The sequence below is a fragment of the Drosophila grimshawi genome, unplaced genomic scaffold, assembly GCF_018153295.1.
Source record: "Drosophila grimshawi isolate 15287-2541.00 unplaced genomic scaffold, ASM1815329v1 contig_1377, whole genome shotgun sequence".
Lineage (NCBI taxonomy): Eukaryota > Metazoa > Arthropoda > Insecta > Diptera > Drosophilidae > Drosophila > Drosophila grimshawi.
The window spans coordinates 7511670-7537899 of NW_025062900.1; the positions used below are offsets into that span (position 1 = coordinate 7511670).

Sequence of the window (26230 nt, forward strand, 5' to 3'; positions counted from 1 at the left end):
CCACACAAATACTGACTCGCCTGCATCCACTTGTTGCTTACTTTTGCGCTGCGTAACAGGTTCTGAATTTTAACAATTAATTCAATTTTGTATAAATATATTTTATATTATGCTTTTATACTTTTTAATAAAAAAAACAAACATTTACATATTCTTTTAGTAGGTACAATTCAATGTTAATATTTGGTAAACTCAGCACACGCTAAAGTGCCAGCACACAACTCAGTAAGTACACAAGAAGAGTGTAGAGTGCATGTGCTGCTCTATGACTTCATCTGTCTTCTCTTATACTTGAGATCAATCTATGCATATCGCTCTCTCGCTCTTGGTCTCCGTACACTTTGCGGAGTGATCAACAAAGCCGCTCGCAACCGTTTAGTAGCGAGTGTGGATCTTTGTCGAGCGGACGGGTTTTCGGCAGTTCCCGGTTTTCATTTTTCGCCGTCCTCTGATTGTCTTGGGAAAATATCTTGTGTGTTGCGCTGTTTATGTGTAAATGTGAATGTGTATGTGTATTTGTGCATGCTCCCTTTAAGTTTAAAAAAAGAAGTCGAAACAGCAACAAAAACAACAACAACAGTGTGCAGTGTTGAGAGTTTGTTGTTTTTGTGTATAACAGAAAATGTTGTTGTATTGAAACGACGAGGGAGAAGTAGGAGTTGGAGTTGGAGTTGAAGTAATACGCCGTGGTAAGAAAACTAAACTTAAATAATGATTTACTCTTTTTTATTTGTGATTTGTGTTAAAAATACTTACTTCAAAATTAAAGTTGTGCGGCAATTCTTAGAACGCAGCTGTTCGATTCTGTTTTTGTTGCTGCCTGCCTTGGTTTTATCTGTTTTGTCCCGTTTGTTGTTACTTGCTACTTCTTCTATATACACACAAACATACAAACCTCTCTGCATCCGTTGTTGCTGTTGTTGTTGTGGCTACTGCAATGTTTTTATCGCTAGCTATGATTTTTTGTTTTTACTTACAAAAATTATTTCATTCTGTCACAGAAAAAAGTTTACATTGTAAAGCACATGAATTCTTTTGGATTACATACGACTTGTAACATGATGCCTCATACCCAAATCCATTTGAGAATGCCTTGCCTTGCATATGCCATATGCATACTTATGTCTTTACACTCTTCACACACACACACACACATGAAGCTGCGAGGGTGGCTTGAGCAATACTTCTATTGTTCATTTGCCTGGCTAGCGGGATGTTTGTAATAATAGTCCTTTGTAGTAGCTGCTTCATTTGTTTTTGTTTTAATATCTTTCATGTTTGCACAATTTTTGTACAAAATTACTTATAGATAAGCCCTAAAATCTACAACAAATTTAATTGGTTTCTTCCATCTTAGACAACTTTTTGATAGTTCAACACTTCAATGTGTGCGTGAACTATAAATGAAAAGAAAGATCGATTTTGGTTTTGATTGAAAATATAAAAAAATTACAAGGATTTGCGTACTCATTAAACTACCCTCGCGCATTCATATCTTTTTGTGCATGTGTGCATATCGCACTAGGCAAGGAATAGAGTGCATTACAAAAATGCATTGCTAAGCAAATTGTCATTTAACGAGGTTACTAATTAAAATATGAGCCAAGCTTCAATCTAACAGATCTCTAACCAGCACCACACACAAGTGAATGGTGTATATATAAATAGTGTATATATATTGCAGTGGGCAGGACTTAGCTCAAGTCTAATTATAGTTGCATGCCGCATGCTGATCTCATTTTTGATTTTGGTTCTTTTGGGAGGTGTTCACAAGAGTTGCACACACATGTGCCCCATAAGTGAAAACAGTTCCAGCTGAGGATGTGTGGTCAATGAGCAGTTGTCGGAATTGAAAATATAAACATGGCAAAGCTAAGAAAATATGGACATGAGCAATTTTATGAACTTGTCGAACTATATATATATACATATATGAATATATAATATTTATGTATATATGTGTATTCGTGTGTAGCATATACTCATCACATACACACACATCCATACATGCATGCAGGAATGAAGTCAATTTTGAAACGTTGCCTTTTGCTCCAGTGCTGCTTCATTCGGATACCTTTTAATCTATCTGCAGAGCGGGTATATCAGCAGATAAGCCCTGACAGACAGTTTTGTTAATTAATCGAGTCAAATCGATTCACACTGATCAATATAAAACACAGTTTTATTCAGTAATAGTGTCACATAGATTCACATGTTTCGATTCACAATGTTTTCCAATTCCAATCAAATCAAGAACAAGTTTTAAAGCTTAATGGGCACAGGGTATTTCGAAGTGTGGCATTCCTTTTGTGTTGAGTTTTTGCTTGTTTACCCATTCAAAGTCATAAACAAACACATCCCAGTATATCTCCTCTGCTTGTATGCTTGGTAAATTAACGTTTTGTTTAGTTCTTTGCTTATTTGTTCATTTGCCCGTCTGCTGTTTATTTTTTGTGCTTTTTTTGTGTGCGCCCCAAATGAAAATGAAATTAACAGTGGCCGACCAGAATGAAAGGCTGAACAGCAATTAGATCAAGCAAGAATAGTTATCTGCTTGGGACCTTTGATCAAATACCCTCGCAGATATGTCACTGAATGAGATAAATGATATATTTGTTGAACAACTATCTTATTACGTTGTGGCCCGAGTAAAAAATTCCATAATTATTCTGCAAGTCTACTTTTCCCATAAAAATTATATTCTTCGTAACAGAAGTTAATTGATTTGGATAATTTAATATTTGGAAGTTATAATTTGCCATAAATCACAGAATATACTAAATAAACATTGAAATTCTAATTTCCCAATGGTTCACATGATATGACAAAGTTATTTCATTCAAAATTTCTATATTCATCCACTTTTTCAAATCGCAAATAAGTCGATAAGTAAAATAATTGTATGTCAGCCGTTTTTCAGACTCTCAAAAAGTGCTCGAGTTAAATTAGCAAGATTAAAGAGTTTGCAAACCCACATCTTAAAAACTATAACAAGAATACCCCATCAAAGTGTAGCAGGAATCTTCAATGGTCTAAGGCACTCACAATACCACAGCAGAGGCACACTTGCAACCGCAGACTTATGTGTATAAATATTGACAGATATATATATATATATATATATATATATATATGATCGCATCTGTGAATGAACTCTTATCGGGACGTGCTCGTAATTACAAAATAGTTGTATTGCCAGCCACCTCTTCCTCCTCCTGCTGCTGCTACGACTCCTCCTTCTACAAATCAAAGAGTGTTGCTGAGGCGCGTCGAGAAGCGAAGCAATCCCAATTCCTATCAGTGTTCACATCGTGAGCACAAATTTTTGACTTATGCCGCCTCCCGGCTGCTTATCGCTGGGAGTTGCTGGGTCTTTAGCACAGTTTTGAGTCGACTTTGTTTGTTGCGTGTCCGAATGGAACTGGGACTGATAAGAGCATAGACCCAGATTTCATATAGTGGCGCAGAGCAGCTAATGATATATTTGATTTGATATCCTAGTTTATGAGCAGATGAATTAAAATATATATGTTTTAAATATGAGCTTAAAATCCTAAATGTTTTTTTTTTAATAGATCTGTTTGCTATTCGTTTTGGACTTTGAAATATTTGAGAAATCCAAAAAGCTGATGAGATCACGAACATTGTAGTCGAGTAAACCACACATCAATTTTAATGTAGTCGAGGCTGCTGTGTCTAAAAATAATTGCTTGAGCATTTAGTGCAAGACTTAAAGCGCTGATAAACGCATCGCACCCGCCAACAACGGATTAAACTTATGTATGTATATTAATATATGTATGTATGTATGTATGTATGTATGTATGTATGTATGTATGTATGTATGTATGTATGTATGTATGTATGTATGTATGTATGTATGTATGTTTGTATTCATACTTACTTCTTTATCGCCCTATAGTCGAACTTTATATACCGCCTGAGATTCATTCACATTTCAAGCTGGAGGCTTTAGTTCGTGCGTAAGATTCATTCGGTGCGGATGGTGCTTCTGGGAGTTTGTATTTAGGAATTTCAAATATAACTACATATATATAATTTTAAATTAGAGCTTGATAAGATGAAAACTGAATGCTGAATTGCCTTGTTTAATGAGTAATTTCTAATTGCATTTTTCATTATTCCAATTGCAGTTTTGTTGTCGATAAGCCGTAGCTTGGAGTGGTGCAACATGAGAGTACGAGCCGCATAGAGGTGTAATCAAAGGAAAAGTAAGTTAGTCTAACAACATTGACTTTATCGTCTTGAATAACCAATTTTTTGATATATATACAGCTTATCCACGTGGTGTAAAATCCACAATTGTGTTAAAGGAAATCGAACGAACGCTGATTATAGAAACGGAGCCGGAAGCGCTCTACTGGAACACGACCTAAAGTATCAAGCGAGCGAGAGAGAGAGAGAGAGAAACAGAGAGCTCCGGAGAGAGCTCAAAGAGCAAGAGGGGAGAAAGAGAGATTAAGCGATGTCGCTTCATAGCGGCCTTATCGCGTTGTTCTTTGTGCTCGTCGTGCTGAGTAGCCGCCTGGAGCTGCTGGAAGCACAGCGTACACCACAGCATGGGCATCGCGATCGTCCGAGGAACACACCACGTCAATATGTGCAGGCGCATCCCTGTGATCGCTCCTCATGCTATCCGGCAACGGGTAATCTACTTATCGGACGTGAGAATCGCCTGACGGCGAGTTCAACGTGTGGCCTGAAATCTCGAGAGAGATTCTGCATCTTGTCACATTTGGAGGATAAAAAGTGTTTCCTTTGCGATTCACGGGAGGAAACGCGCAATGATCCCAAGCTAAATCATCGCATCGGACAGATTGTCTATAAGACCAAACCGGGCGTTGCCACCTGGTGGCAATCGGAGAACGGCAAACAGAATGTCACCATTCAGCTCAACTTGGAGGCCGAATTTCACTTCACCCATTTGATAATTACGTTCGCTACTTTCCGCCCGGCCACAATGTACATTGAGAGGAGTTTCGATTTTGGCAAGACGTGGCATATTTATCGTTATTTTGCTTATAACTGCGAGGAATCGTTTCCGGGCATACCGACAGTTTTGAAAAACATTACAGAAGTTGTGTGCGATTCGCGTTACTCTGGTGTGGAACCATCTCGCAATGGTGAAGTCATCTTCCGTGTGCTGCCACCGAGTTTCACTGTCAAGGATCCGTATGCTGAGCACGTACAGAATCAACTGAAGATGACCAATTTGCGGATACATATGACCAAGTTGCACAAGCTGGGCGATAATCTGCTCGACAATCGACTGGAGAACGAGGAGAAATACTATTATGCCATCTCCAATATGGTTGTTCGTGGCTCCTGCTCCTGCTACGGTCATGCCTCACAGTGTCTGCCGCTCGATAAGTTTTCAACGCAGGATTACGATATGGTGCACGGTCGTTGCGATTGTACGCACAATACAAGGGGTCTGAATTGTGAGGACTGTCAGGATTTCTACAATGATCTGCCGTGGAAGCCGGCGTTTGGCAAGCATACGAATGCGTGTAAGAAATGTGAATGCAATAATCATGCTGTCAGTTGTCATTTCGATGAGGCCGTCTTTGCCGCCTCCGGATTTGTGTCCGGTGGCGTTTGCGATAATTGTCTGCACAATACACAGGGACAGCATTGTGAGGAGTGCATGGCATTCTTCTATCGCGATCCCCTCGAGCAGCTGAGCAGTCCCAATGTGTGCAAGGCGTGCGATTGTGATCCGGATGGTTCGTTGGATGATGGCATTTGTGATTCGGTTAATGATCCGGAGAATGGTGCCGTTGCCGGCGCCTGTCACTGCAAGCCGAATGTGACGGGTCGACGTTGCGACAGATGCAAGGAGGGCTACTGGCAACTGAATCAAGCCAATCCGGACGGCTGTGAGTCGTGCACCTGCAACACCCTCGGTACGGTCAACAATTCCGGCTGCAATATGCACAACGGTGAGTGCCACTGCAAGCGTCTTGTCACCGGCAAGGATTGCAACCAATGCCAGCCGGAGACTTTCGGTCTCTCCGAATCCGAGGATGGTTGCACCCACTGCAGCTGTGATATCGGCGGCTCCTTTGACAACTATTGCGATGTGCTGACCGGACAGTGTCGTTGCCGTTCACACATGACCGGACGTACGTGCTCGCAACCGAAACAGAATTACTTTATACCCGATATACACTCCGTGTACGAGGCCGAAACAACCGATATGTGTGTCACGTATGCCAGCAATGGCAACTGCAGCGTTGTGCTGCAACCGTTGCCCCCCAATCAGGAGCCACCGTTTACGGGCAGTGGTTACGCCCGGGTGAAGGAGAAATCCGAAATGATCTTCAATGCCGACAATATTAAACACTCGATGCCCTACGATGTAATCATACGCTATCAGACAACATCGCCCGGCGATTGGGAGGATGCGTACATAACGCTGATACGGCCCGATGAGATTGATCCGAATGGGGAATGCGCCGAGGCCATCCAATCACCGATTACCGAAATTCGAGTGCCATTTTCGCTGCCCGATAGGGAACGGCAGGTGGTGCCGCTGCAAGATGTTTGCCTCGAGGCTGGTAAAGAGTATCGTTTCCGTATTCTATTTGAGAGACGTCGTCACGACGAGGACAATCCCTCGGCAACCATATTGGTCGACTCCCTTACGCTAATACCACGCATCGAAGTCACGCCCATTTACAAGGCATCCTCGGGTCGAATGAGCGACTACATCAACATGAACTGCACCCATTTGCTATACGATATGCGCTATAAGAATCGCTTGCCAGCTGTCTGCCGCAATATGGTGCACGATGCGAGCGTGTACATCAATAACGGAGCAAGCATGTGCAATTGCAATCCGACAGGTTCGTTCAGCAAGGAGTGCGATTCGAATGGCGGCTTCTGTCAGTGCAAACCCAATGTTGTGGGACGCCAGTGTGATCAGTGTGCGCCGGGCACCTATGGCTTCGGGCCGGAGGGTTGTCGGGCCTGCGACTGCAACAGCATTGGCAGCAAGGATAACAATTGTGATCTGCTGACGGGTCAGTGTGCCTGCCATCCCAACACCTACGGTCGAGAGTGTAATCAATGCCAGCCGGGCTATTGGAATTTCCCGGAGTGTCGCGTCTGCGAGTGCAATGGACATGCGGCACTGTGTGACCCACTAACCGGACAGTGTCTCAACTGCCTGGACTCGACGACGGGCTTCCGCTGCGACTACTGTCTGGATGGCTACTATGGCGATCCGTTGCTTGGCAGCGAGATCGGTTGTCGCGCCTGTCGCTGCCCAGATACCACAGCCAGCGGCATGTCGCATGCGAATGGTTGCTCCCTGGATCCGACAAATAATAACATGCTGTGCCACTGCCAGGATGGATATGGAGGTGCCCGCTGTGAGATCTGTGCCGATAATCATTATGGTTCACCAGAAAATGGCGGCACGTGCAGCAAATGCGAGTGCAGCAACAATATTGATACGTACGACACGGGCAACTGTGATGGACAGACGGGCGCTTGCTTGAAGTGCCTGTACGACACAACTGGGGATCACTGTGAGCTGTGTCGCGATGGCTACCACGGCGATGCACTGCAGCAGAATTGCCGGCAATGTGAATGTGATTTCCTTGGCACGAATCGAACGCTCGCTTATTGCGATCGCCACACCGGACAGTGTCCATGCCTGCCCAATGTTGAGGGACTGCTGTGCAATCAGTGTGCGTTGAACCACTGGAAGATCGCCACCGGCGAGGGCTGTGAGCCGTGCAATTGTGATGCAATTGGCGCAATGCAGGAACAGTGCCACACATTTACCGGTCAGTGCGAATGCAGGCAAGGCTTTGGTGGCAGGGCGTGCAATCAGTGCCAGGCCCACTACTGGGGCAATCCGAATGAGAAGTGCCAGGCGTGTATGTGTGATCAGTTTGGTGCCGCTGATTTCCAGTGTGATCGGGAGACGGGTCAGTGTGTGTGCCACGAGGGCATCGGTGGCGACAAGTGCAATGAGTGCGCACGTGGCTATCTCGGACAATTCCCGCACTGTGCTCCATGCGGTGAGTGCTTCAACAATTGGGATTTGATACTGACTGCCTTGGATGAGTCGACGCGGGCAACGATACAGCGCGCCAAGGAGATTAAGCAAGTGGGCGCCACGGGCGCATATACAGCCGAGTTCAGTGAGCTGGACAAGAAGCTGCAGCACATTAGGGATCTGCTCCAGAATACCTCGGTCAGTCTGCTCGATATGGATAAGTTGGATGCGGCTGCCAAAGTGATCAAGCAGCAACTCTTTGACTCCCATCAGCGTTTGAGCAAGACGGAAAACGATCTGGATGAAATCTATAATGCACTGAGTTTATCTGCCGTGGAGCTGGAGGGATTGCAGAATCATTCGCGTCTGGTGCAACAGCTCTCCAAGGAGCTAAAGGAGAACGGCATACAGCTGCAGGAGTCCAACATTGAGGGTGCGCTCAATCTGACCAGACATGCCTACGAGCGCGTCAGCAGCCTCACAGCGCTCAAGGATGAGGCCAAAGAGCTGGCCTCGAACACGGATCGCAATTGCAAGCGTGTGGAAACGTTGTCGAACAAGATTAAGGATGAGACGGATGCGATTGTGAATAATGACAAGATCATTGACGAATACCGTTCGGAATTGAGCGCACTGACCTCCCAAATACCGGATCTGAATAATCAGGTGTGTGGCAAGCCGGGCGATCCTTGCGATAATCTTTGCGGCGGCGCTGGCTGTGGCAAGTGCGGTGGTTTCCTCTCCTGCGAGCATGGCGCACGCGCTCACTCCGAGGAGGCACTCAAAGTGGCCAAGGATACCGAGCTGGCCATAACCAGCAAAAAGGACGAAGCCGATCAGATCATACGTTCGCTGACCCAAGCCAAACTGAACGCCTCGGAGGCGTATCAGAAGGCCAAAAAAGGATTTGAAGAGTCGGAACGTTATTTGAATCAAACGAATGAGAGCATCAAGCTGGCATCCAATTTGATCAATGCCGTCAATGACTTCCAGCAGAATAAGACAGCGCAGCCGGAGGAGAGCAAGAAGCTGGCGCAGGATACGCTGCTCCTGGACCTCACGCTCGATCCCAAGGAGATCGAGTCGCTGGGCGTGCAGATCAACGATGCCGTTTCCTCGCTAAAGAACGTCGAATCGATTATCGCCCAGACACGACCCGATCTGGAGCGTGTCAACGAACTGCAGAGCACTGCCAACAGTACCAAAGCCACTGCGAATAATATTCTTGAAACGGCCAATACCGTGGTCGAAAATCTGGCCTTAGCGGCTGAGTCTCAGGGCAAAGCGCAGGATGCCATACAACAGGCAAATAGCAACATTGAGCTAGCCGCCAAGGATCTTGAGGAGATCGATCGGGAAACAAAGGAAGCCGAATCGCCGGCAAATGTCACCGCCAAGCAGGTCGAGGATCTGGCCAAGAAGGTGCAGCGCCTGCAAAAGAATATACTGAAAAACGAACTGGACGCCAAAGAGATCACCAAGGAGGCGAACCGTGTCAAATTGGAGGCAATACGCTCCCGTGGCGAGGCCAGCAATCTGCAGTTCTTGACCAGTGCCACAAATCAAACGCTCACCGATCGCGCTATTCACTCGGAAAATGCTCGTGAGCGGGCCAAGCAATTGCTGCAGCGCGCCTCGATGCTAACGGTGGATACCACCGAGAAGCTCAACGAGCTCAATCAGTTGCAGGACACCTATCTGGAGAAGAATGAGAAGTTGGCCCAACTGCAGGACTCTATTGAGCCGCTCAAAGTTGAGCTCACCAAGTATCTGCAAAACATTCAAGAAAGAGCCGTCAACTATCGACAGTGCACAGTTTAAAATGAGGTCAGTTAATATATCTATTCTATTATTATCATTTAATATTATTTAATTGCAAAACTTCTCTCTCTGATTTACACAGTTGCAAGCCAGTTGCGGCCAGCTCGCCCCCCATTGCCATATTTCATGAACAAAATGCGTTTAATAAGCAGCAAGCGAGAAGCAAAGGCAAAGTTATTTCTATTTAACGCTGTTAAGTGTAACCGTTACGTTTTGTACTATAAGCAATCAATGTTAACTGCAATAATCAATTCAAATTTATGCCATTTTTACGCCTTTGAGCTACGTTTATTTTATAAATCCTATCGAAAAACAAACACAAAAACAAAAAAAAAAGAAGGCAAAAACCACATTTTGTAATGCAACAAACTAAATACAAATATAATAAATATAATTAAAATACATACTACTTAAAAATAAATCAAATTGTTTGGTTTTATTCTTCTGGTCGCGCTGTGAGCAACAAGTTTTTTTCTTCTTTTTTTTGGTGGGAAATTATCAAGTGAGCAAACATCCCTTTGTATTTTGTTTAATTAAATCTATGTATGTTTGTACACATGTACGTAGTTGTGTAGAAATTTGTGCCCGCCACTCAATGGCAGAGATAAATAAATAAATAATACTATATATTCAAATGCTGCTAGTTGGCTGTTTGGACTTTCGTTTTGTTACAGTTCTTCTCATAGTCGCGTGCAGTTCTTGTTTTCATTTTTCATTTAATAATTTATGCATAAGTATTAAATTTTATTTTGGATTGCTTCATTGTGCCAAATATCGAAAATGTCAACAAATTTACTAAAATTGTAACTGATTGAAATGGACAGGCGCCATATGCATTCAGGCAGAAGCTCTGCAGGTATTTTTGTCAATAGTATATTTAATTGCACTTAAAACAGGACCCCGCTAAGATTGTTTATAAATAAACTATATATGTGGACAAACACAGATGTTACTGATTCCAATAATCAATTTTGTGATAGTTTAATGACATTCATCCATCACAATATCAAATAAAACGAGAGGGTATTTGCAAAACTGTGCAAAAATTCTGAGTTCACCTCAATATGGTCACTCCGACATTACATTTTAAAAGTATCGATAGGATAATAAAAAGCGTTCATGTAAATAATAACTTTCGCAACTGTCTTAAGTAATGATTCAGTAAAATTTATAATATTCAATTTATTTAAAAACAAATAACATCGTTGGCAATTAAATATTTTTTTAACTGTGTTAAAAAGTGATTGTCTTCAAATAGCAAATAAAGACAATTGACATACAAAAAGCATGTCATTTAAATGTTTAACGCAAAAAACACAATTTCAAAACAACTCAAATTAAATCAATGAATGCGATATATTTGATTACCAATAATATAGTCAATCGATACTATCGATACCAGCACGAATGCCACTCTGGTGTTTATTGCGACACGTATTTCATACAGCAGTGCTTACAGTTGCAGGTCCCTAAACGGGATACTAATCTATTCAGCCAAATACGACTGAATAGTAGGCGATTAGGCATATTTCATCAAAAATTCATTTCATACAAGCCATACGAAATTTGTCGGAACGGGAAGGAGTGATCTTGAAATTTATGTACAAAAAATTAAGTTTGGTCAAATTTGTGAATGCGAAATCCTGAAAGTCATATTTGGTTTTTACTGTGGCTCTACACGTACAAGTGTGTACATATATATTTACGCACAGATACGCACACAAACACAAATACGCACACACACACAACATAAGCGGATGTTGTTCTTGTTTTTGTTTTATGCAAGCAACAGAGGCTATTAATAAGAATATATTCTGAAATAATATAATGCCACGAAAAGTCGGGCGAATCTGCTGTGCATTAATACGTCAAAAAATGAGAACGACACAGAGTAAAAGTCGCAAATAAGGGAAAAAGAAACTCGAAAGAAAAACGAACGCTGCAGACAAATAAACACAGTGCGCAAATAAATAAATCGAAATTCCCATTTCGATTCGAGTGTGTGTTGTTCTTTTTTTCGACGCTGTAGTGATTTTTAATTGAAAACCAGACGAAATACATTCACTCAAATCACTCAAGCACATACGTTACATACATAAATACACACGTAGCATAAATAGCCGAACCACATAAAGAGAGTGCGAGAGAGAGAGAGTGCAAAAGAAAATCGGCGAGTCCTAGTCAAATGGATGACGAATTGGAAGACAAGATCTTCTATCAGACATACGTATCGCATATGAAAATCCTGTCCAAGTTTGCGGTGGGCTTCTCGTCCATCAATTCACCCTTGGCCTATCTGTGGAAACTATGCCGCATCTACGTGCTCCGACCCGAGGTCATATTCTGTGGCGTCATATTGTTTATCTTGTTGATCTATTTGCAAGCGGCAGATGTGTGGAGTCGCAGCATTCTGGGACGCATCCAGGCCACGTTGGGTAGGCAAAAGGCCGCATCGCGTTCCATGGAAGCGACGGGCGGCGCCGGCGATCATCAGGCCTGGGAGGAGGTGCGTCAACAGAGTGCCGCCTTCGCAGTGCTCGGACGCAGACCTCACATGGAAGACAGGTGAGTCAAGATGATAAATCAACTCGGACACTAACCAACCATCCATCCTTGCAGATTTATCATTGAGGAAAACATCAACAATAACACGGACATCTCGTTTTTCGCCGTCTTTGACGGACATGGTGGCGAGTTTGCCGCCAATTTTGCACGGGATGTGCTTGTCAAGAATATTTACAACAAAATCATTGAGATTAACCAGCTGCTGAAGACCGAGGGTCAGGCCGAATACAGCAACTATGACAAGAGCCCATATTTGGCGCGCAAGCAGAGCCGCAAGGATGCGGCCAATAAGGAGAATGCCGAACCACTTGCACGCAAGGATAGCTTGCGCAAGGCGCTCAGCACCACGGCCGATTGCAGCGCCATCAAGCAGAAGACAACGGAGGCATCCATCGCCGATTTCTATACAGCGCAGCTAAATAGCGCCATGCGCGCCAGTGGCAACAATGCCGCCAAGGATTCATTTCTAAACAACAACAACAATGCGCAGAATTCGGCAAATGTGCCGCCTCCCAGCTACGAGGCTAAATGCTACATCGAAAATGGACGCATCCAGTTTGGCAAACTAATCACGGATGAGATTCTGGCCGCTGATCACAAGCTGGTCGAGCAAGCTAAGCTCGCGGTGAGTGTGAAAGCGTTAGACTGGTCCAAGCTCTTGGACTGACTAGGACAGCAGTAAATAGAAGGATATATGCCAAGTTTAATCAGAATCAGACAGATCTGTTTAATGGATATATAGATACATCATTTCGCAGGAGACCTGAGAACCACTTTACTGATTTTTATTGTATTTTTTTGCAGACGAACATAGCAGGAACGACTGCGTTGATTGCGATTGTGAAGGACAGCAAGCTGATTGTGGCCAATGTGGGAGATTCGCGTGGCGTCATGTTCGATGCACGTGGCATTGCAATACCGTTATCCTTTGATCACAAGCCGCAGCAGGTGCGGGAACGCAAACGAATACACGACGCTGGCGGTTTCATTGCCTTTCGCGGCGTTTGGCGCGTGGCTGGCGTCTTGGCCACGTCACGAGCGATGGGTGATTATCCCCTCAAAGATAAGGTATGCTATGCTAATATAGAATATAGATGATGGCGTGACGTTAAAATTTCGAATCATTTCCGTAAATAAATACTAATCAGCCTACACATTTTACCCCCTTTCCCCCAACCATGCAGAATCTAGTCATTGCCACACCGGACATTTTGACTTTTGAGCTTAATGATCACAAGTGAGTGAGTGTAGTTGCCCTGGCAATGTTGCCCGGCCAATGAACCGTGCCACATGAACTAAATGTGATTTCCTTATCTGTGTTTTTTGTTGTTTCGTAGGCCCCGTTTCTTGATACTCGCATCGGATGGCCTGTGGGATACGTTCAGCAATGAGGAGGCCTGCAGTTTTGTGCAGGAGCATCTGAAGGAGTCTGATTTCGGGGCCAAGTCCTTGGCCATGGAGTCATATAAGCGCGGCTCCGTCGACAACATAACAGTCCTGGTCATTGTCTTTAGGAATGATATTTACAGAATTGTCAGCTCGGCTGGCAAAGTGCAAGTCGACACACCTTTAGCCAAATCACCATCGGTGGCCGTTGTTGTCCAGCGCCCGAATGCGATCAAAACCAAGTGACAATTGTGGCGATGCTCATCGAGTACGTCTGTCAAATGCTCTTAGGCCTACTTGCCCCATTCAAGCTGAATAGCAAACCAACCAATATTCAAGTGCCCAAAACAAATTTATAGCTGCTAAGCATTCGCGATGCTTTTGTCCCATCGCCAGCCGACGGATTGGTTATTTTATTATTTTTTGGTTTTTTTGTAAGCAGACGCAAGCAGTTGGAGTCGTCGTCCTTGGTTGCGATATAGGATATTTTTTGAATTGTTGTTTTGTACAAATTGTTTAGCATTCATTCAAGCACACATCAGCGCACTCTTTGTTATCCCCCCCTCGTCTCCTCGAAACCCCAAATCTCATCAACTTCATACATATTTATTTAAATTATTTTGTTATGCACTAATACTATTTGTAAAACGAAAAACAAAAATGAAAACTAACTATATTATAAACGTGTTTACAAATAAAATGCCCGAAAAGTCTAGCTTTTTTTAAATTATTTCCATTAGTCCACATTTAACGGATGCCTTCAGCAATCAACTCTCCAAATTGGCTTCAAGATCGTGGCTATAACAATTCCCCCCCTCGACGTTTTCTAGCTGAGTTATCAGTGCATAAAGTGTTTTATTGTTATAAGCGTCGCTGCATATTTATTTTTGTTTGCGCATAAACAAATCAATTTGCGATCGATTTACAAAATCAGTTGTAAGAAAAAGAATCCATTTAGTGAGCTGATACAGACACTTGCCAGACGCGGATGGTGTTGTCGGAGTAGCCGGCGAACAGAGTCTGGCCATCGGTGGACCAGGCCAGCGACAGGCACTGTGGCTGTTCGGCCTTCGACGAGGGCGAGACGACCTCGGGACGCAGTTCCTCGACGGTCTTCTTGCATGCCAGATCCCAGATCTTGATCGATGGGCCGTAGGCGACGCACAGCCAGTAGCGGTTGGGCGAGAAGCACAGCGCATTGATGATGTCATTGTGCTCCAAAGTGTACAGATTCTTGCCGTCATTCAGATCCCAGAGCAGAGCCTTGGAGTCCTTGCCACCGGAGGTGCACAGCGAGCCATCGGGCGAGACAGTGACGGTGTTCAGATAGCCATTGTGGCCATGATGATTGTTCTTCAACTTGCAGTTGGCCAAGTTCCAGACCTTGACGGTGCGATCCCAGCCGCAGGAGACAATGATAGGATTGGAGTGATTGGGCGAGAAACGCACACACGACACCCAGTCAGTGTGGCCATCCTCCTGGATGGTGAACTTGCACTCGGCCAGTGTGTTCCACAGCTTGATGGTCTTGTCCCGAGAGCCCGAAACGATCTGACGATTGTCAGCGGAGAAGGCAACCGAAAGCACATCCTGCAAGGATCGAGAGCAAAGATTAGCCAATGCAATTCTAGCTGTTGCGGTTAGGTAATCAAATTGGCAGCTAATGGTTCATTTTCTTGCCTACTTACGGATGAGCTTCTGGACTCAGGTGCAGAGAGAACAGTGTACAGATGTCAACCAGAAATTCTGCCTCGCATAGGCGCAATATTTTTTGTTTCTTGTTGTGGTTGGTATTGGTGTACTAACTAAAGCTAACCTTAATCTGAGCAAGGGGTCAACTACAACCACCAAATACCATTTAGAGTGGGTGAGGGGAGGTGATTTAAGACTGCCACAAATCAATTTCCTAATCAAAAAGATTGTCAAACGCTTGAAAACTTATCCCACCTTGGTGTGTCCCTCGAAACGGCGCGTCGTCTTGCCGGCAGCCAAATCCCAGAGACGCAGAGTCTGATCCCAGGAGCCGGACAGAGCGTAGTTGCCATCGGAGGAGAGGACAACGTCGCTAATGAAGTGCGAGTGGCCGTAGAGACGCTTCTGGGGATAGCCGTAGTTGGTGTCCTCATCGCGGGTCAATTTCCACACAATCAAGGTCTTGTCTGCACGTGAAGAAACCAATTAATAAGCACACCAATTCAAATGTAAATAAAACGCTGGGATGTTAAGGATATGAACCGATTTTAATCGGTTTCAATTTAACCTCAAAGTGAATACTTGCCACGCGACGCCGAGATGATGGTGTCGGGATCCTTGGGATTGGTCGCAATCTGGGTAACCCAGCCATTGTGGCCGATCAGCGTGCCACGCAATTGCAATGTCTCAGACATTTTAATATGTTTTCGGATGAAAATGCAACGGGAGCGCTTTTGACACACGTCCAAAGGCGCTGCAGGCTGGCAGAAAAAGAGGCGGAAATGTCTAGTGCTGTGTAACAAACAATAAATAGAGCTGCCAACTTGTCGATTAGTCGATAATCGTCAGTATCGCACAAATCGAATATAAACTGTATTTTTGGTATTATATAAATAATTGTTTACGCTTGCGACATATGTTCACATTGTTTTTTATCTCAGGTCAAAGTGGCACTTGTGAATACTCCGGACCGGAACATTAATACTCCCACACAAACACACAGAATGAGCTTCGAACACAATCCCCAAAATCCACACGGACTTGGTAAGGTACAAAACAACACACTCTTAATATGAGAATCACAGAGTTGTTCGTTTGCAGGCGATCCAAATGACACCAAATTGCGCAATGTGGAGCGAGAAGTGTTAATACCGAAAATAATGAGAGATCGCGCCAAAGTCGAGCACTGTGCGAAGGAAGTGGCCGATTTTGAGGAGTGTTGCAAGTCGAGCAGCATATTCATGGTTGCCACCTGTCGCAAACAGAACTCTGCCCTGAGAGATTGCCTCGCCCACTGGTATCAGGACGAAACGTTTAAGGCCGAATGCAAAGCGATTTACCTGCAGGAGCGAGCGGACTATCGCAGCACCGGCATCCCCAAGAAGAACCGTGTGGAGAAAATTTAGTTTAAGCATATTATTTTGTTTGTTTTGTTTGCACAAAAGCCGAGTAGTTAAATCGACGTATAACAGTTTCTTGAATTGTCAGGGATTGCAGGGTTGTCGGTGTGGCCAGCTTTGGCTCAAAGTCTGGGAATTGGTTCACACTAAGCACGAGCACATCCTTATCAGAGGTCTCCGCGACGCGTTGAACTCCCTTCAAATTCTTGGCCGCATAATGGGAGTGAATATTTTCAGCTGGCGTTTGAACCAACACCAAGAAACTGGCATGAAATTCTCGGGGGCCGTGCTTGTAGATAACTGCAGAAAAACAAATGATTAAATACAAAAATACTTATTCATTCACAGTCAACTTACGAAAATCCCCACCGAATTTAATACCGCTTTTGATGATCCAATTTTTGGACTTGAGATATAAATAAGCAGCTAGTTTATAAGGAAAATCCTTGTCATATTCCAGCGCTGCTTGCATGTACGAATTCCAGTCCATCACATTGCCCAACACGTCTCTAATTTCCAATACTTCCAGGAAGAAGGTCAATAAGCAAGCCTCTTCCAGTCCAAGGAGCAGAGTCTCATCTGCCTCCCCAGAAACAGGTCCTCCTCGCGAGCAACTTCCCTTGCCATAGCAGCCATTGTCGTGAAGTGTTCGAATCCTTGCCTGCTCGGTGTCCACCACCTCCACACAGAGTCCAGTGAAGACACCTTGGTATCCTCGTTGTCCTTCAGCGCAAAGTGGAAATGGCGCAATTTTTATTTTGTCTTTGGAATTGCTCCGTTTGCGTTTAAAATGCGGCACAAATTCCATTAAAATAAGTTAGATGTGTATGTCTGGCGGTGAGTTGAATGTTTATAATCGAATGACACGTTTATGTTTTAAGTTTTTATTTACAATTTTGTGGTACATAAAATGTTTATAAATTTACATTTTAAAACTATTTATTTAATAGATACACTTTAAAGAGAATACTTTTTTCGATTTGATGGATAACTTGACGTATAATTTTAAATTTTAGATACTTATTAATTTATGTCAACTATTGTCGGCCATTAGTATTATTTAGCACTCGTAAATGTTAAATGTAAGCAAAGTTATTGTTATGATTTCGTTGCTCGCCGCAGAACTGATAACCTCAATTATGCCATTCACAGGGAATTGCCAATATTAAAGCAAAATTGACACATAGTGGCAACGCTGGAAAGCGGCGAACACGGCGAATAAGTCACAAGACCAGTCAGCTGAATTTCGGTGCTGTCGCATTTGTGTGAAAAGACACTCGTAATTAAACATCAGTTCTTTTTCTTTCCCCAAATACATTTCGATAGAATTTGTGTGCGAAACGCGCACAATAGCAGTTATTGCGTATAACACACACACGTCAAATAAAACAGCCAATCAAAATGACGACCGCCCTGTATATGCCCGAGGAGAGCATTGGTGAGTGAAAAAAGCAGCTGACCTCTTGGCGAAAAATCGAAGCAGCTGCCACAGTGCCAGAGTGCAGCACCCATCCCACCCACTGACAAAGTGTAATTGCAACTGAGTTATGCATTTTACAGATATGATTGCTGCCACTTCGGTGCTGCAGCATCAGGCAGCCGATATACGCACCAAGACCATCAACTGGGCATCTTATATGCAGTCGCAGATGATCAGCCAGGAGGATTTTCAGGCGATCAGCACATTGGATAAATCACGCGCCGCCTTTTTGGCCCAGAATCCGCAGCAGGTGGTGAAGACGCTGCTAAATCTTGTCTCGCATCTGTCCAAGGATGCGACCATTCAGTATATACTCGTGCTGCTCGACGATCTGCTGCAGGAGGATCGATCGCGTGTCGATCTCTTCCACGAGACGTCCGGCAAGATGAAGCAGTGTGTGTGGGGTCCGTTCCTCAATTTGTTGAATCGCCAGGATGGCTTCATTGTCAACATGGCGTCGCGCATTCTGGCCAAGTTCGCGTGCTGGGGTCACGAGGTCATGCCCAAGTCAGACCTCAACTTCTACTTGCAGTTCCTCAAGGATCAGCTGGCCACCAATGTAAGTAGGCCACAATACCAATCACTTGGGCAATCTCCGCTGCCCACATTATTTCCATTCCCTCCACCCGATTGCATGCTCCTGTAAATATATACATACATCTCTACTCCTATCAGTCAGGTACATTAGGTACACATATATATATCTGCACATTATGTATATATAGCATGCAGCATTAGGTACACATTATTTATCTATATATATAAACTTATATATGGCATGATGCAGCATGATAAAAGCAATGCTATTGGCATGAATCGATATCTTAACTCGCACTCTATCACAAAATCCATTTAAAGATTGGAGGCAAACATGGCTCACATTACAAAATGCTATCGATTTTAAAAAAGTTTGCATATCATCTATGTATTACTTTGTATTGAACGAACACGATATAGTTTGTGATTAAAACAATCTTAAACTAGGAAGCATATGTAAATAGTTCATAAGTACATACTTAATTCCAAAAAAAGAGGATAATGTTTTGAAAATCTCACAAAGTTCTGGCATTAGAAAGTTTGGCACCGTTCGCAACTCAATTTTTCGGGTTTACTTTACTGGTTTGTTTTTGTTTTGTCATCATTTAATAAAAAAAAAAATATTGGCATTTTTTTTAAATTACACTTGACCAGGAAAAGACTGCACGCTTTGTTGGTTTTACTTGGTTTTTGTTGCTTGTACTTACCACCAAATTAATATCCGTCCCAAGTAAAATCTCTAAAAATGAGACGTCCAAAGAACAACTAATTATCAAAAAATATTGTATGTGTGATTAAACGAGACTTGGCCTGTCTGCGGTTCAAAGTATCTATCTATCTACGTATCTCTTTTTAAATATACATTCTAAGCGTGTTTCGTCCAGTCACCTTTCAATAATGAAGTTCTCATAACCGTTGCGAAAATTACAAAACAATTTACTTGACTGCATCATTGCATCGCATCTGGCCACCAAGTGCACCACAAATTGCACCACCAACTGCACCATCAACTGCACCAAATAAACAAAATCATTAATGTTTTTATGCGATTTTCTATGTGTTAATTGCGTCCAACAAGTCAACAAAACCAAATGTTGCCTGTTGCACATTCTTTTGCTGAACAAACATCTCTTTTTGTATCTATCTGAATTTTAATGCAATTTACTATCCAACAACAACGAATCAAACTGTACAAAATTTAACAAAAATATTAAAAAATAAAATAAAAAAAAACGCAATACCTGAAAATACAACAACCAACAAACAACAAACACGATATGAAATGTCTTCGGATGCTGCTGTTTGTTGTTGCCCCCTGCTGGGTCCTCGCCACCCGCCACATTGCACCAACCACTCAACCATTCTCAATGCAGACCGATGCGTATCTGCACGAGAAGGCCCAGCTGGTGAAGCGGACACAAACGATCATTGTGCACTCGCATGGACTGCACGGCAAAGATCAGTACAGCCCCAATGCTGCCGGTCAGCAGCAGCAGCGTAGCCACGAAGGAAGCCATGAGAGTTATCGCGAAGTGGGCTCCACCATGGCCCCCTCGGCAACCGTATCCGAAGCCGATCAGCAGCTGGATGGCAAATGTGTTATACCGGTATTCCAAATGCAGCCCCAAAAGCTCGCTACAACTCACTCACCCAACCACCCACCCAACCACCCAAAAACCAAACAAAAGAACACAAACAAACACAAACAAACAATTAAACAAATACTCAAAACACACACACGCACAACCACACACACACACTCACACACACACGCTCTTTTAAGGATAAAATGATTAAATTATAAATTATAAATCTTTCATGCTAAAATATGGCTGATAATCTTTAATAACTCAATATTTAAGTTTATATTTGCAAAGGCATACAATTGTTGTGCGTGCGTGTGTGTGTGTGTGTGTATATATATATATACAAATATATATAAATAGATAACTGTTTACTAACTCCACTAAATACCATCGATCTGATTGATCTGAATTGAAAACGAGCAGCAGAGAAACAAATGATCAAAACGATTTAGTTGTAAGCTATGATAAGGTTAAAGGTTAAAGGTTACGGTAAAGGTAACGGTAAAGGTAAAGGTAAAACTGCAATATCGGTGACAGTGTTCACGCAAACACAAACAAAATCAAACAAACTCGTGCCATGCCCATCAAAACGAAGTAATTTTTTTTTTTGATGCAGAACTGCGATTCTGTCTTTTTATTTATTTATCTGTTTTGTATTATTTAGAGCACACATCCTTATCTATCTATCTACCCATTCTCTTAATGTATCTATCTGTAGTTGTAGTTGTTGTAGTAACTCTGATTGTTGTAGCGCATAGCCTGAACAACTCTTCGGTTGTCAATTACCAAATAGAATTCCCAAAAAAAAAGAATATAAAAATTATTTATATAATTTGTAGATCTGTCATAACTAACTCTCTACTAACGCAAGCCAAGCAAAAGCCTCGCAAAGTTGGTGGCTAATATTAATATGTGCTGTTGTTGCTTCACAGAACAACGAGTATATTCAATCTGTGGCACGCTGCCTGCAGATGATGCTGCGTGTGGATGACTATCGTTTTGCGTTCGTGAGCGTCGATGGGATTAGCACGCTGACAAGGGTCCTGTCCACGCGCGTCAATTTCCAAGTGAGTTTGAAATTGAAATGTGTAAATTGTTTGGTCCAATTTAAATTCGATTTCTTATTCATAGGTGCAATACCAGCTGATCTTCTGCCTGTGGGTGCTCACCTTTAATCCCCTGCTGGCCGCTAAGATGAACAAGTTCAACGTTATACCCATGTTGGCTGATATTTTGAGCGATTGTGCCAAGGAGAAGGTCACACGCATCATTTTGGCCGTCTTCCGCAATTTGATCGAGAAGCCCGAGGACTCTTCGGTCGCTAAGGACCACTGCATTGCCATGGTGCAGTGCAAGGTGCTCAAACAGTTGTCGATTTTGGAGCAGCGTCGCTTCGACGACGAGGACATCACGGCCGATGTCGAGTACCTCAGCGAGAAGCTGCAGAACTCTGTGCAGGACCTCAGCTCGTTCGATGAGTACGCCACCGAGGTGCGCAGCGGTCGCCTCGAATGGTCGCCCGTTCACAAATCGGCCAAATTCTGGCGTGAGAACGCACAGCGTCTGAACGAGAAGAACTACGAGTTGCTGCGCATTCTGGTTCACTTGCTGGAAACATCGAAGGATGCCATCATTTTGTCCGTTGCCTGTTTCGATATTGGAGAGTATGTGCGTCATTATCCTCGCGGCAAGCAGTAAGTCAACGAATTTGGCACAGTCCTCTTCTGGTTTCTTTTCATCTTGCATTTGCTTGTAGTGTCCTGGAACAGCTGGGCGGCAAACAGATTGTCATGCAGCATTTGGGCCATGAGGATCCCAATGTGCGCTACGAGGCCCTGCTTGCTGTGCAAAAATTGATGGTACACAATTGGTTAGTATACAAATGAAATACCCCATTCTAATATGGCCTATCGCATTCAGGTGCCGATCGATACGCGCACTCGCATTTTAGACCCCAAAACGAATTCGCATTCATAATTTCATCAAATCATTCAATCAAATCAAAATTTACAAAGAAAAGCAAAACAATCGATTCAAATTTTGCGTGTCTTCTAGGGAATACCTGGGCAAGCAGCTGGAGAAGGAGAACGAGAACCAAAAACAAGGCGCTGCACCGATTGCTGGCAAGGCCTAAGGCAGCAATATCGCACAGCTACCATGTACAATCGTTAGCCAAGGATCGCCAACAACTGCTCTGCTTTATAAACTTAACTAACAATAAGAGTTGGGGACGTGTCGTTGCCACGTATCTATTCCTCCATCTGCGCCCCGCTCCCATTACCCAATATTGTTTTATTCTTGCTAATGCTTAAGCGCATTCTTTTCCTAATCCCTAAGCTAAGTTCCATAAGCGCGTCCACAGAGCGTAGCTGTTGTCAAAACCTATTTGATTGTTGCTCTTTCTTGGCATTCCGAACCAGTAGAGACAAGAACGAGAGTAAAAGTTAATTACAAAAAACAAAAAAATAAGAGTAAAATACATAAAAAGTTCTTTAATTATTATTGTCTACGTTATGTTGTTATTATTGTTTCTACATCTCTATATATATTTACATATATATATATTTATCGTATGCTTTGCACTGCTGTACAGAGTTTGCCTAACGATTTCCACATGTCTCTAGAAAGTTTGTATTATATTTGCATTGGCGCATATGTAAAACCTATCAAGTATTTCAAATTATACAACAAATAAATAAAAATTAAAAATAAATAAATGCAATAATATTAAATGTTACTAAGCGTGTGAAATAAATGCTTAAAACTGCAATTGCAAATCGTTTATGACAAGATACTACATTAAATTGTTATTAAAGTGTATGATAACATTTTTGAATATAAAAACATATACATCATTTAAATGTAAATGAAAACAAATGTTTGTATTTTATGTCTTTGATTAGTGGAATTGTAATATTTAATTATTTGTGGAACTTTAAAAGCTTCCCATTTTATCATAGCACCTTGGAGCTTTTGTGGGCCACCCTAAAAGGTGGGTAGCTTTGATAACAAATTGATTGCTGGAAAATTCGAACTTTTCAAAATTGAAATTATTCAGTAAATAAAATCAACATTGCAAATTTTTTTTATGCAAAAAACTAAACTCTGAAATAGAAAATTTCTTAAATAAAACCAAGATAGTTTTGGTTGTTTTGTTTGTATTATTTAATTTTGTTGTTTATATCGTGGCCGTCACAATTTATTCGACTTTAAATTAATTATATCCACTCATTTTAAATTAAATAATTTAATTGTCCTATTTAAACTTTAAAATTAACATAATTTGTAGTTTTATGTTTATTGGTTTTATATATTATAGTTGGTTGTTGTGATTGTGACCTGAATACGTGCCATCGTCAAGATTAGTTCGAAGGGGCTACTGCCACGCCCGCCCGCATGATATCGCCCGTAATGCAGAGTTTCCTGTCTGTTGCTAAGGTGGTGCTAGTTGTTCTTTTTTTGTTTTTGTTGTTGTTGTTTTTGTTGGGGGGGTGTATGGGATGTCGGTCGGTGTTTCCGTTCCGTTTACTTGGTAGCCGACTTGAGGTAGGCAATCAGATCACCACGCTCGTTGGGCTTTTTGAGGCCGGCGAAGATCATCTTGGTGCCGGGGATATATTTCTTGGGGTTCTCCAGGTACTCGAACAGTGTGTCCTCAGTCCAGGTGATGCCCTTGGCCTTGTTGGCATCTGTGTAGGCAAAGCCGGCCGCCTGGCCAGTCTTGCGACCGATCAGACCGTGCAGATTGGGGCCAACCTTGTGCTTGCCACCGGCCTCAACGGTGTGGCACTGTGCGCAACGCTGCACGAACAGCTTCTTGCCCTTCTCAACATCACCAGCTGGCACGCCCATAGTAGCTAATAAATATTTGATGTGTTAACACCGACTCGACTGTGAATGGAGCAGAAGCAGGAAAAGCCAACAGTTAGATCAAATCGTTATGTAAACAATAAATTTACTGCTAACGTGTGAGAATGTTATCAACAAAGTGTTTCCGCTAAAACGTTTTTTTAATCTCATTTGCAGACTACTGATAACGACACAAGCTCACCATTAGTAATGCACCCCATCCATTTTGAAAGTTCCGATTATCTAACATTCTGCAACAATCTAAATACTCTCGTCCGAAGTTCGTTAAACGCTTCTAACTTGCCAGCCGCAGCAGCAGCAGACGAACAACGTCACCAGACACACGCACACACATACACATGCACACCTACTACACCTACACGAGCTGGTCACATGTTGCCAGCAGTCGTCAACAGTGATGCCAACTTATGTTGCGAGGTAAAGCAAAAAAAAAAAGAAGCTATATTTTAATTTTTCAAATTTAATTAATCATATGCTCAATCTAATAACTATTTCATATATTAATGCACAAAAAAAATATTATGTAATTCATATAAATTAATGTATGCACAGTTGTGAAATAAACAAAAGCTGAACCTTAAAAATCGCAGATCTAACGGCGAAAAAAGATGAATTCGCAACAATTTGCTGTTTTCCACAAGTGTATTGATAATTGCGTCAGATTTTTGCTACCGCACAGCAACAGGCACAAACTCGAGAAACCCCCTCTTCTCTCCTTCACAACACTGCAACGATTAACACCGTTTTCAGGGTCTGTGTCATGGTCAGCATTAAAACGCCCCAGCAGCTTATGTTATGGTGACTAATTGCATTGCATGCAGTTATGCGAACTTGAAACATTAGTTGTAGTAGTGAGCGCCGTGAATAAGTCACCTACACACTCACACGCACACACTTTTTCCCGCTCTTCCTCTCTCTCGAGTGATTACATGAAAAGCGACAATGCCCGTTTAGATGTGGCCTTGGTGAGATTGAACAGAAAAACACTTTTTCTATAGGAAATGCATTGGAAGCAGGCCAAATTCTTATTCTGTCTGTGTGTGCACACATACATATACATAATATATATATGTGTGAGAGATGCGTGAGAGTGAGTAGCAGTAAAACTGGGACAGTGTTCTCGCTTACATAAGCGACCTATGATTTTTCAGCGCAATGGAAAAGAGAACACATTAAGTGGAGGGGAATGGACAACTCAGTTCGCAACTTGCTTAACAACCACGTGGCGCGCAATTTCAGCGAATTCGAAGCAAAATTTTTTTGTCTTTACCTAAGACGAGTGAGAAGGAAAATGATCGTGTACTCATTTTAGCACAGGATTTCGCTCATGTAATCGCCTCGCGCTCTTTTCCAATGTTCTGTCAATGTGACTTTTGATACACATTAAAGAACATTAATTTTATTTTTGTCAAATAACTTATATTTTGCACTTAAGCGCAAAATATTAGCAATTACATTATCATTGAACTCACACAGTCACATACACACACACACAAGTCATACGTTTATGTAACGCAAACAACCCCCAAAAATAAAAATGATTAGCATGTGATAATTTTGCAGCTACACTTTGATACACACGGTATACGATCAGAAATTATGTAAGAAATTCTCAAGTTCATATCTCAACTAATTTCAAGTACACTTTGGGCACAATCAATATTTTCTGGTCTCTATCCATCCCAATATTTACGTCATTACAAAACTCCGGCTACTTACATTGAACACAAACCGTCGTTTGCTGCGAACAGTTAGATTACGAATGAGACAGAAAATCCCAATTGGTGAAATTGAGCGTTTAGGAGCGAATCTTATCGTGGCCAAAAATATCGATATTTCGTTATTTATAAACAAATCTAAA

At 42.5% G+C, this 26230-nt stretch overlaps 7 protein-coding genes across 10 annotated transcripts; 4 read left to right on the forward strand and 3 right to left on the reverse strand.

The window, feature by feature from the left end:
- The first annotated feature begins 581 nt into the window (after window positions 1-581).
- Window positions 582-10269, forward strand: LOC6562896 (laminin subunit beta-1). Its single transcript, XM_001988799.3, has 4 exons — window positions 582-689; window positions 4155-4232; window positions 4297-9859; window positions 9936-10269. Exon 3 carries the CDS (start codon window positions 4487-4489, stop codon window positions 9851-9853), a length of 5367 nt encoding a protein of 1788 aa, XP_001988835.1. The 5' UTR covers window positions 582-689; window positions 4155-4232; window positions 4297-4486; the 3' UTR covers window positions 9854-9859; window positions 9936-10269.
- A 252-nt stretch (window positions 10270-10521) lies between these two features.
- LOC6561901 (protein phosphatase 1L) lies at window positions 10522-14529 on the forward strand. 2 transcript variants are annotated; one of them, XM_032735914.1, is made up of 6 exons: window positions 10522-10709; window positions 12244-12418; window positions 12473-13043; window positions 13223-13486; window positions 13603-13655; window positions 13756-14527. In XM_032735914.1, the coding sequence occupies exons 1-6, from the start codon at window positions 10670-10672 to the stop codon at window positions 14048-14050; spliced, it is 1398 nt and encodes a 465-aa protein (XP_032591805.1). In that variant the 5' UTR covers window positions 10522-10669; the 3' UTR covers window positions 14051-14527. The 2 variants fall into 2 exon arrangements, with proteins under 2 accessions (XP_032591805.1, XP_001988834.1); XM_001988798.2 differs by lacking the exon at window positions 10522-10709 and having other exon boundaries at window positions 11275-12418; window positions 13756-14529.
- A 128-nt stretch (window positions 14530-14657) lies between these two features.
- On the reverse strand, window positions 14658-16302 carry LOC6561900 (guanine nucleotide-binding protein subunit beta-like protein). Its single transcript, XM_001988797.3, has 3 exons — window positions 16083-16302; window positions 15752-15963; window positions 14658-15394 (listed from the first exon to the last, which is right to left on the reverse strand). Exons 1-3 carry the CDS (start codon window positions 16189-16191, stop codon window positions 14759-14761), a joined length of 957 nt encoding a protein of 318 aa, XP_001988833.1. The 5' UTR covers window positions 16192-16302; the 3' UTR covers window positions 14658-14758.
- A 145-nt stretch (window positions 16303-16447) lies between these two features.
- Window positions 16448-16958, forward strand: LOC6561899 (COX assembly mitochondrial protein homolog). Its single transcript, XM_001988796.3, has 2 exons — window positions 16448-16540; window positions 16598-16958. The coding sequence occupies exons 1-2, from the start codon at window positions 16501-16503 to the stop codon at window positions 16900-16902; spliced, it is 345 nt and encodes a 114-aa protein (XP_001988832.1). The 5' UTR covers window positions 16448-16500; the 3' UTR covers window positions 16903-16958.
- On the reverse strand, window positions 16898-18020 carry LOC6561898 (tRNA-splicing endonuclease subunit Sen2-1). Its single transcript, XM_001988795.2, has 2 exons — window positions 17254-18020; window positions 16898-17196 (listed from the first exon to the last, which is right to left on the reverse strand). The coding sequence occupies exons 1-2, from the start codon at window positions 17702-17704 to the stop codon at window positions 16913-16915; spliced, it is 735 nt and encodes a 244-aa protein (XP_001988831.1). The 5' UTR covers window positions 17705-18020; the 3' UTR covers window positions 16898-16912.
- Window positions 18021-18100: 80 nt separating this feature from the next.
- On the forward strand, window positions 18101-23269 carry LOC6561897 (V-type proton ATPase subunit H). 3 transcript variants are annotated; one of them, XM_001988794.2, is made up of 7 exons: window positions 18109-18334; window positions 18457-18935; window positions 20287-20520; window positions 21432-21566; window positions 21631-22193; window positions 22256-22369; window positions 22555-23269. In XM_001988794.2, exons 1-7 carry the CDS (start codon window positions 18298-18300, stop codon window positions 22631-22633), a joined length of 1641 nt encoding a protein of 546 aa, XP_001988830.1. In that variant the 5' UTR covers window positions 18109-18297; the 3' UTR covers window positions 22634-23269. The 3 variants fall into 3 exon arrangements, with proteins under 3 accessions (XP_032591803.1, XP_001988830.1, XP_032591804.1); XM_032735912.1 differs by lacking the exon at window positions 20287-20520 and having other exon boundaries at window positions 18101-18334; XM_032735913.2 differs by lacking the exons at window positions 20287-20520; window positions 22256-22369; window positions 22555-23269 and having other exon boundaries at window positions 18129-18334; window positions 21631-22197.
- Window positions 23270-23640: 371 nt separating this feature from the next.
- Window positions 23641-26182, reverse strand: LOC6561896 (cytochrome c-2). The gene is made up of 2 exons (XM_001988793.3): window positions 26089-26182; window positions 23641-24390 (listed from the first exon to the last, which is right to left on the reverse strand). Exon 2 carries the CDS (start codon window positions 24349-24351, stop codon window positions 24025-24027), a length of 327 nt encoding a protein of 108 aa, XP_001988829.1. The 5' UTR covers window positions 24352-24390; window positions 26089-26182; the 3' UTR covers window positions 23641-24024.
- Window positions 26183-26230: the final 48 nt, after the last annotated feature.

Coding starts and splice junctions, on each gene's coding strand:
- LOC6562896 (XM_001988799.3), top strand. CDS start 4,487: ATGTCGCTTCATAGCGGCCTTATCGCGTTGTTCTTTGTGCTCGTCGTG.
- LOC6561901 (XM_001988798.2), top strand. CDS start 12,039: ATGGATGACGAATTGGAAGACAAGATCTTCTATCAGACATACGTATCG. Junction 12,419..12,472: donor AGACCTCACATGGAAGACAG/GTGAGTCAAGAT, acceptor CCATCCTTGCAG/ATTTATCATTGAGGAAAACA. Junction 13,656..13,755: donor TTTGAGCTTAATGATCACAA/GTGAGTGAGTGT, acceptor GTTGTTTCGTAG/GCCCCGTTTCTTGATACTCG.
- LOC6561900 (XM_001988797.3), bottom strand. CDS start 16,191: ATGTCTGAGACATTGCAATTGCGTGGCACGCTGATCGGCCACAATGGC. Junction 15,964..16,082: donor CATCATCTCGGCGTCGCGTG/GCAAGTATTCAC, acceptor CTTCACGTGCAG/ACAAGACCTTGATTGTGTGG. Junction 15,395..15,751: donor GTTTCGAGGGACACACCAAG/GTGGGATAAGTT, acceptor CGATCCTTGCAG/GATGTGCTTTCGGTTGCCTT.
- LOC6561899 (XM_001988796.3), top strand. CDS start 16,501: ATGAGCTTCGAACACAATCCCCAAAATCCACACGGACTTG. Junction 16,541..16,597: donor CCAAAATCCACACGGACTTG/GTAAGGTACAAA, acceptor GTTCGTTTGCAG/GCGATCCAAATGACACCAAA.
- LOC6561898 (XM_001988795.2), bottom strand. CDS start 17,704: ATGGAATTTGTGCCGCATTTTAAACGCAAACGGAGCAATTCCAAAGAC. Junction 17,197..17,253: donor TAAATTCGGTGGGGATTTTC/GTAAGTTGACTG, acceptor GTTTTTCTGCAG/TTATCTACAAGCACGGCCCC.
- LOC6561897 (XM_001988794.2), top strand. CDS start 18,298: ATGACGACCGCCCTGTATATGCCCGAGGAGAGCATTG. Junction 18,335..18,456: donor TATGCCCGAGGAGAGCATTG/GTGAGTGAAAAA, acceptor TGCATTTTACAG/ATATGATTGCTGCCACTTCG. Junction 20,521..21,431: donor ATGGCAAATGTGTTATACCG/GTATTCCAAATG, acceptor GTTGCTTCACAG/AACAACGAGTATATTCAATC.
- LOC6561896 (XM_001988793.3), bottom strand. CDS start 24,351: ATGGGCGTGCCAGCTGGTGATGTTGAGAAGGGCAAGAAGCTGTTCGTG.